The sequence below is a fragment of the Camelus ferus genome, chromosome 10 (genome assembly GCF_009834535.1).
Source record: "Camelus ferus isolate YT-003-E chromosome 10, BCGSAC_Cfer_1.0, whole genome shotgun sequence".
Taxonomy (NCBI): domain Eukaryota; kingdom Metazoa; phylum Chordata; class Mammalia; order Artiodactyla; family Camelidae; genus Camelus; species Camelus ferus.
In genome coordinates, this window is record NC_045705.1 from 66547713 (window position 1) to 66560849 (window position 13137).

Consider the following 13137-nt stretch of genomic DNA (forward strand, 5'->3'; position numbering starts at 1 on the left):
AGAGCATCTTCTTGTGTGTGTGTGGTCCCATCCACTAGGCATCTGATCCTTTTCCCATCACCCACTATGTGCCGCCAACAAACTCCTTTAAGAGCCATCTCAGGTGTTTCTCAGCGAAGCCTTCTCTCTACACCCCACCCACCCTAAACAGTGACCTCCACGAAGGCAGGGCCCAGGCCTGGGTCACTGCTCTCCCTGGTGGCCGGCACAGGGTCACGGCAGACAGCAGGCATTCATACACGCGTGTTGGCTGGAGGATTAGAGCGGCTGAGTAAGGTGTGTAATCCCTCCCAAAGCCCGCCATCCCACAGCCTGCTCTCTCCCCTGCAGGCTTCGTGGCCATAGTGAACAAGGCCATGAGCGCCAAGTTTGAGTGGCTGGTGACAAGTGCGGAGCAGCTGCTGAAGGAGCTGCCCTGGCCCCCAGCCTTCGAGAAGGACAAGTTCCTCACCCCTGACTTCACCTCCCTGGATGTTCTCACCTTCGCTGGCTCCGGCATCCCTGCCGGCATCAACATCCCCAACTGTGAGCTTCCTCAGGCCCTGCCCCTCCAGCCCTGACAGATTCCCCCAGTTCCCCAGGAGACTCCGTTTAGAGTCGCCCTCTCCCCCTCCACACACTTACCCTGGCCACAAATCACCCTACTCCACTCACCATCCCTGCCTGTCCCTCTTGTCCAGACAACTGGTCTGTGGCACTTGAACTTTGCCCCTTCTCCCTGGTCCCCTCCTCACCTTCTCCAGATGACGACCTGAGGCAGACAGAAGGCTTCAAGAACGTGTCGCTGGGGAACGTGCTGGCGGTGGCCTATGCCACGCAGCGGGAGAAGCTCACCTTCCTGGAGGAGAATGACAAGGTGTGCACCGGCAGCCTGAGGGCCAGCGCTGGGCTTGGCCTAACCTCGGCTGACACGGGAAGGCAGACAGGCCAGTGCAGAGGAGAGGAAGGAACAGGGTTTCAGGCCTGGATTGGCTGCTCTCCAGCCGTGTGACTTTGTGTCTTCAGAGCCTGTGACCCCAGCTGTCAAACAGTAGAGGCAGCGCCTTCCTCTCAGAGGGTGGCAAGGATGAGCGGGGCCATGCGGTTCCCAGTGTGGAGCTGGTGTGCAGTGGGCCTTTAGCAAATGCACACATCATGACTGGCCCTCGGCCTAGCATGGGGAGTGGTGGCAGGCTATGTGGCCACGGTGGGACTGTGGACAGCGTGGGTCTCTGCTTGTCTTGGCAGGACCTGTACATCCGCTGGAAGGGGCCCTCCTTTGATGTGCAGGTGGGGCTGCACGAACTGCTGGGCCACGGCAGCGGCAAGCTTTTTGTGCAGGTGAGAACGCAGCAGTCACCCCGGGTGCCAACAGAAGCCTCCCCAGTGCCCAGGCCTACAGCTCCCCTCCTCCGTAATCAGCCCTCCAGGGGTGCAGCTGCTCCATTCTTTGCCCTCAGTGTCTCACCCTCCCCCAAGACATCCCAGGAACTCTAAGGACTGAGTGGAACCTGTAGGACAGTCCTGCTGAGGTTCCCCTATCACAGGCTCCCACACAGGAGGAATTGCTTGGCTCATGCCAGGGAAGCCTGCCCTGAGGGTGTGGCCCTGGCAGCCCCAGGGGTAGAGAGGCTGGGAGGGGGCTGTCTCTGGGCACTCCTAGCCCTGAGGCTGTAGCACTGTGTCTTTGCACTGCTGTTCTCTGGAGCTTGTACCTTTCCAGGTGTTGTAGGGAGCCCCTTCTCCCCCGAGCAGCCCCTTCGTACTGGCCAGCCAGAGTGGCTGGTGCCCCCTCGGCACCCACTCAGGGAATATGAGAAGACAGCTTTTCTGGCTGGCTGGGAAGAGCCCAAGGGCCTATTGTGGACCCTGGGCCTGGAACTGCACAGATGAGAAGACTGGAGGTGGGTGGGTTGAGGTGGTCAGAGAGTGTGGGGTTCTGGGTTGAGCCTGCTCCTTGTAGGGTGGGGCTGCCTCCCCGAATAGGGAAGGGCTGGGCTTGGAAGTCAGGAGGATCCAGAGAGCAGCTGTGGGGAAGAAGCTTGGCTTTGCCCAGGCTCTGAAGTCCCAGGGAAGCAGGGACAAATGTGGCCCCTTGCAGGGGTCAGTTCCCCTCCTTGAGCCTCAGTTAGCCCATCTGTAAAAGGGGGCTCCTGATTCCTCCTGTATGGCTCTTGTGAGTAATAAAAGCAAAGCCCTGGGATTTGCCTGGCACCCAATAGGCCCTCTGGAGATGGGTATTATTGTTAAGAGACTGTGCACAGAGTTTATATGCTCTGATTCTACTCTGGGGTTCTTAATCTCTGAGCCTTAGTTTCCTCTGTGAAGTGGGGTAATAATGGAAACTTCCTTGGAGGGTGGCTGCCAGAATTAATGGATAATGCACGAAGATACTTAGCCCATGGAGAGAACAGTGAGAGTGAATTTTGTTTGGGGCAGAGAATCTCATGCTGTGGCCTCCTCTGGCAGGAGAGGGGCCAGGAAGCATGGAGGTGAGGACATCCCAGCTGGGGTCTAGGGATACTGGGTCCGGGTCTTCATGTGACTTTGGGCACATCCCTCCCCACTGTGGCCCGCAGTGTCGCTCTCTCTGCAGTGGGGTAGGTACCTCTGGGGGCTCTGAGAGGCGTCACAGGACTCAGGTTTGGAGGCAGCAGTGTGTTGTCAGACCTCCTGCTCCTGCCATCACTCACTGCTCCCTGGTCACCTTTCTGAGCCACTCATCAGGCCCTTGGATCTGGGGCTGAAAGCCTGGCTCCGGATCAGGGCCCTTTGCCCTCACCCACCTCGTGTCCGTGACCCTCCTGCAGGATGAGAAAGGAGCATTCAACTTTGACCCAGAGACAGTGATCAACCCAGAGACAGGGGAGCAGGTGAGGGCAGCCTCGGTGGAGCCCCAGGGTGCTGGGAGGTGCGGCCCAGGTGGGGTGGCAGCCACCCCTAAGCCTGCTTCCTGGGCCTCCCCTCCCAGATTCAGAGCTGGTACCGGAGTGGAGAGACCTGGGACAGCAAGTTCAGCACCATCGCCTCCAGCTATGAAGAGTGCCGGGCAGAGAGCGTGGGCCTCTACCTCTGCCTCAACCCCCAAGTGCTGGAGTACGAGCAGCAGGCCTGGGGGGTGGGCCTCCTCTGTGGATGGAGTGGGTGCTGGCAGGGAGGGCAGGGCCCCAGCAGCCTCTGACCCCCTTCCCCGCCACGTCCCCTCCCTTCCCCAGGATCTTTGGCTTTGAGGGGGCTGATGCGGAGGATGTGGTCTACGTGAACTGGCTCAACATGGTTCGAGCCGGACTGCTTGCTCTGGAGTTCTACACCCCTGAGGCCTCCAGCTGGAGACAGGTGGGGGTCAGCGGACCCCTTAGGAGGGGAGAGCCTATGGTGGGGACCAAGACCAGGATTCTGGGTGTAGGGATGGGATAACTGTACCTACGAGGCACATGAACTGGGTTTCATCCCAGACTCCACTGTGTATAAGGGCAAGTCACATCACTGCTGTGAGTCTCAGCATCCCTGTCTGTGAAATGGGAATAATAATATCCTTGCCCACCTTTGAGGGTGAACCAGATGAGACAATTTTACTCTGACTACTAGCAGATGACTTGCATAGGACCTAGTCTGTGCCACTGAGTTCTAAGCACTTTACTTAACTTGACCCACTGGTTCCCAGTATCAACCCAGACGTAGGTACTATTATTACTCTCATTTTAGAGATGAGGAAACTGAGGCACAAAGAGGCTAAGTAACTTGCTGGTAAGTAACAGAGTCAGAATTCAAACTCCAGCAGCCTTCCTCCACAGCCATCAGGCTACACTGCTCGGTTATGAGATGTACTTTGGAAACAGAGGAAGCAGCAGCAATGTTTATAAAAGTTAATTAAGTCTGTTTTGAGGGGGCAGTGTTGTGTCACTAAAAGAACACACATTTTAGGATGAGGAAACTTGGTTCTGAATCCTTGCTCTCTCTTACCAGCTCTGTGACTCTGAGCAAGTCACTTCACCTCTCTGGGCCTCTGTTTTGTCATATGTAAACTGGGGATAACCACACCCTCTTGGTCCCACTGTTTTATGCAAACAAGATTATGGAGGAGAAAGTGCTCAGGGTCCTAGTGGTGAGGGACCCTCTGGGGTAACTGCTGGCATCCAGGCAGTGTGGAGCAACAGAGGGCATGGTGGGTGACAGGGGAGAGCATGGGGCTCGGGCTCCTGCCTGGAAATGGCCTCTGTGTCCCCCAGGGCAAAGGACCCACAGGGTGGGGGAGAATAAAATGATAATAATAGTTGACAGTTAATGAGCACATATGGTGTTTTAGGCCTTGGAATGAACTCTCGATACTTCTTATGGCTGCAAAGGATTCCTTTCTCTTTGGTCCCTGGCAGGCCCACATGCAGGCCCGGTTTGTGATCCTGAGGGTCTTGCTGGAGGCTGGCGAGGGACTTGTCACCGTCACTCCCACCACAGGCTCTGATGGGCGCCCAGATGCCCGGGTCCGCCTTGACCGCAGCAAGATCCGGTCTGTGGGCAAGCCCGCCCTGGAGAGGTTCCTGCAGAGACTCCAGGTAAGCAGAGGCTTCTCACCTTGGAGGCCCCTTCCCACTTGACCCTATCTCCCCACCCTGTTAACAGGGAAGGCTTTTGGGAGGAGGTGGTTTAAACGAATTTGAGGGCCAAGGAGGAACCAGCTATGAGAAGATCTGAGAGCAGAAAGAACAGAAAGTAGAAAGGCTGGTCTTAGGACTGGAATGGGCTTGGTGGGTTGAGGGACAGAAAGAAGCCTGAAGTTTGGTGAGTGAAGGAGGGAAGGACAGTGGTCAGTGCAGACTTGGCTTCCCTCCTGTGTAGGGATGTTTAGAGTTGGGAGACCTTTGGGGATTCTGGTGCCAGTACTGACTGGCTGTGTCATTGGGGTAGCATACTTTGCCTCCCTGGGCTCTATTTGCTCATCTGTTAAACAGGATACATCACCTGTCTCACCAGGAGGGAGTTAAATGAAACAACATGTATGTGAAACTGAGCAAACAGAATGTCATGTTACCCAGAATGTCATGTGACACATAGTGTGATCCAGGGACCAGCAGCCGCAGCATCACCCAGCAGCAGGTTAGAACTGCAGATTCTTGGGCCTCACCCCAGACCTCCTGGTTTGGAAATTCTGAGTGCAGGGCCCAGGAATCTGCATGGTTACTAGCCTGCCAGGTGACGCTGACACTCAGCAAAGTTTGAGAACCACTGGTGATGCCCCACTATTTACTGGGCAGTGCCTTCCATTGGAACAGGGTCCTGTCAGCTTTTTCAACCTGAAGAAGGCCCAGCCTTCAATACAGCAAATATCTTTTTATGATTATATTCCCACCTATTTCCAGAAAGTATTTAAGGCATTTTTCCATAAAAGATATGTGTTTGGCCATTAAAGTAAAACAAAATTAGAAATTAAAAACCATTAGACACAAAGCACAGTGTGGTGTCTTGGATTAGATTATGGAATAGAAAAAGGACATTAATGAGAAAACTAGTGAAATCTAAATAAAGTCTAGAGTTCAGTTAATAGCAATGTACCAATTTTGTCAAGATGTTGACAACAGGTGAAACTGAGCCAGGGGCATGCGGGAACTCCATGCTATTGTAACTCCTCTATGAATCCAAAATTATTCCAAAACAGTTAGTTAATAATAAGTCACTAGATAAAGCAATCAAATCTGCCAAATCTTAGGTCACTATTGAACTGTGCCTGAGTATTGAACAGAGCATTCTTTTTTTTTTAACTTTTTTTTCTTTTTTTTAAGTATAGTCAGTTTACAATGTTGTGTCAATTTCTGGTGCACAGTGTTTCAGTCATATGTATACATACATATATTCCTTTTCATATTTTTCATTATCAATTACTACAAGATACTGAATACAGTTCCCTGTGCTCTACAGTAGAAACTTGTTGTTTATCTATTTTATATATAGTAGTTAGTATCTTGAACAGAGCATTCTTAACCAGGTAGGTCTCTGTACAAGAGGAATCATACAGCAGAATGGATAGTGTCCATAGCACTAGTTTTCCAGAAGATATGGAATGTGGAAGCATTTTTGGTGTGGCTGTTTCTTTTACTAGCCTCCTAGGAAAAGCCAAGAGCACAGCGAGGAGCCAGCAAGCAGGGAAGATGAAGGCATTCCCACAGGAAAAGGCTTCAGCCACGGGTCACAAGCAAAGGCGTAGTTTTGGGCCACCCTTATTGTAAAAATTGGCGAGGTGAGATATTAAATCTGTATCTCTGGCTTCTTGGAAGGTCTGGCATCAATAGGCTTAATTCGCATGTGAACCGCTGGCTGGAACTGAGCAGCAGGCAAGACATTTGGACATTTGGACATGGCACCACTCTCCAGTTTGCGGGGTCCACTTCCTATTTCCCGTGTCTGCCTTAGTCGCTGGTTTAGGATATCACCTGGCTCCTGTTGGCACCCATGGTCCCAGCTCTCTGGTTTAAGTTCCTGGGATCTAATAGGTTGACTCAACAAATATGTGTTCACATTCTAGGTGTTAAGTATTATGTGGAAGAGAGAAAGGTGAGACATTCTCTCTAACCTTCCCCCAGGAGTTCCCAGCTGGTTTTAATTACTCCAAAGCTAAAGAAAATCACTCTAACCCTGGGTCTAAGAGGAGAAGGCTTACCCAGAGGGAGCCCTAGTAGGAGTCCTACTTTGTCACCTGCAAATTGGCAGAATGAGTAAGGATCAAGCTCACAAAATGTGGTATTTGGAAGAGAACCAAATAGATCTTCTAGTAATAAATTTTATAATCACTGAAACTAAAAATAGGCATGTTAAAGAGGTTTTAGATGGAGCTGAAGGTAAGAGAAATTATACAGCATGTAGCACAGAGAGACAAAGACAGAAAATTAAAAGATTAAAAGAGAGGTTAAGAGACACAGAGGCTGGCGTTGTTGCAGAAAAACGTGTTACAGCTCAGTGTTACAGCTCGGTTATGACAGCAACCTGGATCCAGGTGAGAGACCAAGCAGCACTTGGAGAGTTGGAGAACTCAGGTTTATTTTGCCAGCAGGCCCACAAGAGTTAACACTCCAAGCTCTGGACCTGGTCTGTAGGTTTACACAGGCTTTTATAGGCTGCCAATTTACACTTTGCAACATCATATGCAAATAAGGTATAAGAAGAATTGACTAATTAGGAAGAAGCTTTGTAGAAATGGACCAATCAGGAGGGAGAGAAATAACAAATCAGGAGTGAGCTCCATGCAAATGAAGTACTACAAATGGACCAATAAGAAGTTAGGGAAATGGACCAATCAGGAGTGAAGGAAATAACCAATCAGGAGTGAGCTCAGGGAACCAATAGAATTGTAGGGGTAAGTTCCACTTTCCTAGAAGTAAGTGGTTTCAGAGGCAAAAAGCCGCTGGGCCAAGGAACCAGATGGTGCTGGCAGGAGAGTAGTGGCCCTGCCTGGGGGTCCTGCTGGTCTTTTTTATGGGGCTTCCCACCTCAGTGTGAGAGGGTCTAACATAAATAAACTGAAGTTGCAAGAGGAAAAGAGAGAGAAAAGGTAAGAGAGGGAATATTGGAAGAGATAATGGCTGAGAACTTTATAGAACTGATTAAAGACCCAATTCATAAATCCAGGAAGCTCAAGAAATCCCAAGAATGACAGCGAATCTTCTGTCTAGAAACATCATAGAATAATGCAACACATCAAAGATGTAGAGACAATCTGTAAAGCAGCCAAAGAATAAAGACAGATTGCCTAAAAAAGAATGATAATTAGACTATGAGCTGACTTAGCTACAGTGGAAGCCAGAAAGCAGTGGAATGATATCTTCAAAGGGCTGAGAGTAAGTAACCATCAACACCCAGTAAAATCATCTTTCAAGAATTCAAGGGAATTGAAGACATTTTTAGACAAACAAAAATGGAGTTTACCATCAACAAATCCTCTTTAGAAGTTAAAGAAGCTTCTATAGGATGTAATTTAGAAAAGAAACATGGACCCAGAGGGAAGGTTTGATAAGCCAAAAAGGGTAGTGAGTAATGTAAATAGTAAACATAAGGGTAAATCTAAATAACATGAACTCTGTACAATAATTAAGATGTTCAATTTGTGGGGTTAAAAAAAGATAATTAAATACTGGACCATAGCAGCATACAGGTCTCAGAACTGGGGTAGGCACTTGGAGATCCTTTTATAATTTGAGGGGATAAATACATTAAATATTTTCAGACTTTATTAAGTATGTATGCTGTAATGTCTAGGGTAAACTCTAAAAGAATAGAAATAGAGAGTATAACTCTAAAACTCAATCCAAAAGAAGACAAGAAAGGAGGGAGGAGAATCAGAAAAGCAGAGAAACAGAAAGCCCCAAATAAGAAGGTGGAGTGCTTGCTTTGGCAGCAAATTGGAACAATACAGAGAAGATTAGCATGGTGCCTGTGCAAGGGTGATGTGCAAATTCATGAAGCATTCCATATTTTTAATGATAAAAAATATGAAAAAGAATATATATGTATAACTGAATCAATATGGTGTATACCAGAAATCAACAATATTGTAAATCAATTATACTTCAATTTTTTTTTAAAAAGCAAAAAAAAAAAAAAGATGGAAATAACTCCAAATGTCAGTAGTAAAAGTGAGACCAAGCTCTTTAGTTAAAAGACTATTAGACTCAATTAAAAAACAAGACCTTTGTCTATGCTGTTTGCAAGAGATACCCTTAAAAATATAAGGACAGGACAAAACTATACTAAGTGAAAGAAAACTGTTACAGCTGTATTAAAATCACACAAAATAGACTTACAGAAGCATTGCTAGGAAAAAAAAAAACCCCAAGAAAATAAAAAACATTGCTAGAGATAGAAAGGGTTTAATAAATAATAATTATAAGTCCAATTCACCAAGAAGATACAATAATTCTAAACATGTATGTATCAAATAACATGGCATCAAAATATACAAAATAAAATTCTGTACATTTACAAGGAGAAATTGGCAAATCCACCACAAGGGAAGATTTTCATACTTCTTTAAGGAATTGATAGATTAAGAAGAGGAATAATAAAATGTAGGAGATTTGATACAACACAAATAACAATCTTGATCTAGTAGACTTGTATAAAAATCTGCACCAACAATGAGAGCACATACGTTCTTTTCAAACTAATACAAACAGACCAGTATAGGCCACAGCTCTTAACTAACTCTTTTTTTGGGGGGTAAGGGGGAGGCAATTAGGTTTATTTATTTATTTATTCTTAGAGGAAGTACTGGGGATTGAACCCAGGACCTCATGCGTGCTGAGCATGCATTCTACTACTTGAGCTATACCCTCCCCCCTTAACTAACTCTTAAGCTGGGAGGTGGTTGTATGGGGGTCTTGTTATTCTTTATAAGACATATACTATATATTTTGGGTGTGTGAAATTAAAAAAAAAAGAGGGTGATGGTAATGCCTTCCTGTCTACAGTTCAAATGAGCTTCACTTTAATGTGGGCACTTACCATGTGCTGACACTTGATTCGCATTCCTCACGTACTCAGCACAGTAAAGCTGGGAGAGGGCGGATATGGTCCAGGGCTGGGCACAGCTGTGGCCCCTGGCAAAGCCCTGTGGATACGGGGAGGCGGCCATCAGAGGCACTCACTCCTTCTGCCTTCCCTCAGGTGCTGAAGTCCACAGGGGACGTGGCCGGAGGCCGGGCCCTGTACGAGGGGTATGCGGCCGTCACCGATGCACCCCCTGAGTGCTTCCTCTCCCTCAGGGACACTGTGCTGCTCCGCAAGGAGGCTCGAAAACTCATTGTTCAGCCCAACACTCACCTCGAAGGTAATGGACTCCTGAGCTCCCTCTGATACAGGGCCGTGCAAGGCCCCGTGGGAGCACAGAGGAGGCCTGGAACTGACTCCGGGGCTCAGAGAAGGCTACGTGGGGTGGCTCCTACCTCCCTCCCTCCCTGCCACAGTCCTCCCCATGCCAAACCTCAGGCCCAAACCTTGGCATCTTCCTCCACCACCACCCTGCACACACAGGGTCATGCTGCTTGTAAGATGGCTGGCAGAGCAAGGGCTAGTGGAACAGACAGACCGCAGGCCTGTGGGGAGGCCAGGCCTCACACTGGGGAGTCAGGCCTGTCAGGTACCCACCCTGCTACATTCATTTTCCTCTCACCCCTTGATTCATCTTTCTTGACACCTGTCATGTGAGGCACCTAAGAAGAGGTGGTGCCATGCTGTGGTTAGAGCATGAGCTTCAGAACTGCTCTGCAACCTTGGCCTAGTCATTTAACCTTTCTGGGCCTGGGAGTCTTCATTCACAAAGCCAGTGTTGATTGTGTGCTGACACTACAGTGAAACTGAATTAAGTACTCCCTTCAAGTTCCAGGTGCTTTCCAGAGATTAACCCTTTAAGTCCTCACAATAACCCAATGAGGTAGGTATTTTTATTATCCTCATTCTACAGATAAGGAAACTGAGGCACAGAGAGTTAATTACTTAAGGCTTACAGCTTTTTTACTGGAGAAGCTAAGAGTCAAATGAAGAACATTTGTTCCTCACTGCCGTAGTCACAGACAGTTGTGAGGGTTAAATGAAATAATTACCTCTTAAGGTGAGGAGAGTATTTAAGAGGTTTATTCCAAACTCTTTCTAACTCCAGAGGCATCATGGGATTTGGCACCGACCCCTTGCCTGCCCTCTTCCCTGGCTTATCACCCCCCAGCACACGGACCTTTTGTTTCTCCACCCACCTGAGCTCACTCCATTCCTGTAGCCTCTGCACTCGCTGTCCCCTCTGCTTGGCACGGTCGTCCCCCACATCTTTGTCTGGTCTTCTTGTCACTCAGGTCTCTGTTAAATGGCATCTCCTGGAAGAGGCTGTCCCTGACCCCTCAACCTAGAGTAATCCCTTCAGTCCCACTAGCCCGTCACCCAGCTTCCGTTCCTTCATGCACTCATCTCTCTGCCATCTTCCTTTCTGCCTCGTCTCCATGACAGCAGGAGCAGCACATCCCTTGCGCCAAGCACAGGGCCTGGCACACAGGAGCCGCTCAATGCCTGTCAATGCCTCTGAATGAATGAAGCATGCTGGGCACATAGTAGGTGCTCATTATGTGGACCGTATCCTCATTGCTTTGATTGTGCAGCCTTGGGTAGGCATGGAGGATGGACTACTCACCTCAAGTAGTTCACAAGCCACAGGAATGTAAGACAAAGAGAAATGATCTTACAGGGGAAGTGTTCATAGGTGCCCAACAGACACAAACAGTGGTCTGAATACTTAGAGAAGGGAAGATCACATCTATTTCTGAGGGAATCAGGGAAGGGTTTGGGGAGGAAGTGGTGGTTAAACTAGACCTGAAGAACAGGTTGAATTTTCAAAGGTAGCAGTGATGATGATCGTTGCTAATTTTTGAGGACTTCCATGTGCCTGTCTCTGGGTAAAAACTTTCTATGGATTAACTCCCAACAACTCAGCGAGAAAGTTATTGTCCTCATTTTCCAGCTGGAGACTGAGACATAGAGGGACTGTGTATTTGCTTGAGGTCAGATAGTTAATGAGTGGCAGGACTAGGATTTGAACTTGGGCCACCTGAACCCAGAGCCTGGGCTCTTAGCTGCATACACCCCCTAATGCTGCAGAGCACAACAATGCACTGTGAGCAGTATAGCAGTGGAAGTATGTCAGAGGGAAATGCTTCCCATGACTATTCAGGAACACCTCATAAGTTAAATGGGTGCCCTTGGAATGGCCCCATTTAACAGATGAGTAAATAGTCTCAGAGATCATGGTGCTCATGGTAGCTCACACTTGAGTATTTACTTGATGCATTATTGTATTTTTCTTTTAAATTTTAGGATTTTTTGGGGGGGGTAATTAGGTTTACTTCTTTCTTTATTAAAAAAAAGTTTTTTTAAATGGAGGTACTGGGGATTGATCCCAGGACCTTGTGCATGCTAAGCATACATTCTACCACTGAGCTATACCCTCCCCCTGCATTATTGTATTTAATTACCACAGCTTCTTGAGAAGTACTGTACTCACCCCCACTTTACAGATGAGGAAACTGAGGCTTAGAGAGTTTCAGAAACTTGCCAAGGGTTCCGCAGTAGACAGAGATTAAGCAATTTCTGGACAGTAAGCTCCTGGAAGCCAAGGACTGGTTAAATCTTTATTAAGTGAGTGAATGAATGAATGAATGAAGCAATTCATTGGCTACTCCCCCTTTAATATTTCCTTTATCATAGGGTTATTTTAAGGATTAAGTTAGATAATGAAACACTGAGCACAATTTTTAGCACATAAGAGCTCAGGAAAACTAGCTGCTCTTATGATTATGTTTCCCTATTAAGACCTTTTTCTGCTGCTGTTTTTTCTCCATCTCCTCCCCAGGCTCAGAAGTACAGCTTCTTGAGTACGAGGCCTCAGCCACTGGCCTCATCAGATCCTTCTCTGAGCGCTTCCCAGAGGATGGGCCCGAGTTGGAGGAGATCCTCATCCAGCTGGCCACAGCCGATGCCCGATTCTGGAAGGGTCCCAGTGAGGCCCCATCTGGCCAGGCTTGAGGCACATTTGTGCATCCCCTCCCCCTGCCCCCTCCACTCCATCAAAACAAGGCTGCAAGGGGCCCCCTTTGTATGTGTGTCTTAGGGGCCATGGGAGGGGCAGGAGCTCGGAACTTGGTGCTACCTTAGTCGAAGGTGGTGACACTAAGCCCTTCCAGCACTTTCCAGTTTACCAAGTTCTTCCCCTGTGTTATGCCATTTGATCCGCGCTCCTCTCAGCAGACGGGGCAAGACAGGGCTCCTTATCCTGGTTCTCAGGTGAGGAAAGGCCAAGTTCTGAGAAAGTGACCTCTCTAAATCCTGCAGGACTCAAAACCTCTCCCAATCCAGTGCTCTTCATGTATTACTTTTATAACCAGAAAAATAAATATTAAAAACCACCGCTATCATTGTGCGATTCCTCCTTGCCTTTGACTTACTTCTCATTTGCTCCCTGCAGGGTGGTGGGATCAAGGGCTGGGGACCGGGAAGGAGGGTCAGTTTTAGGCTTCCATCTACTACATGATTTTGACGTCGCCTCTAAATGTGGATATGCAGAGAGTCACAAAGATGAACGTAGCACAATTTTTGCAGTCCTCTGTGGTATTTCTTCTATTTTAAAATATTCTA

The 13137-nt window shown here is 48.2% G+C and overlaps 1 protein-coding gene and 1 pseudogene across 5 annotated transcripts in view; both read left to right on the top strand.

Moving 5' to 3' along the window:
• DPP3 (dipeptidyl peptidase 3) overlaps positions 1-12914 on the top strand; it is a 31783-nt gene extending 18869 nt beyond the window's left edge. For 4 of the 5 annotated variants that reach the window (XM_006179493.2, XM_006179494.2, XM_032489909.1 and 1 more), the window contains exons 10-18: positions 331-525; positions 744-856; positions 1228-1320; positions 2790-2852; positions 2951-3075; positions 3195-3315; positions 4353-4532; positions 9631-9793; positions 12356-12914. In XM_006179493.2, coding sequence (XP_006179555.1) covers positions 331-525; positions 744-856; positions 1228-1320; positions 2790-2852; positions 2951-3075; positions 3195-3315; positions 4353-4532; positions 9631-9793; positions 12356-12528 — 1226 coding nt within the window. In that variant the 3' untranslated portion in view covers positions 12529-12914. Of the gene's footprint in view, positions 1-330; positions 526-743; positions 857-1227; positions 1321-2789; positions 2853-2950; positions 3076-3194; positions 3316-4352; positions 4533-6073; positions 6212-9630; positions 9794-12355 lie in introns of those variants that run through there. The other variant, XM_014554912.2, reaches the window with a different exon arrangement.
• On the top strand, positions 8351-8443 carry LOC116666751 (annotated as a pseudogene).
• Positions 12915-13137: the final 223 nt, after the last annotated feature.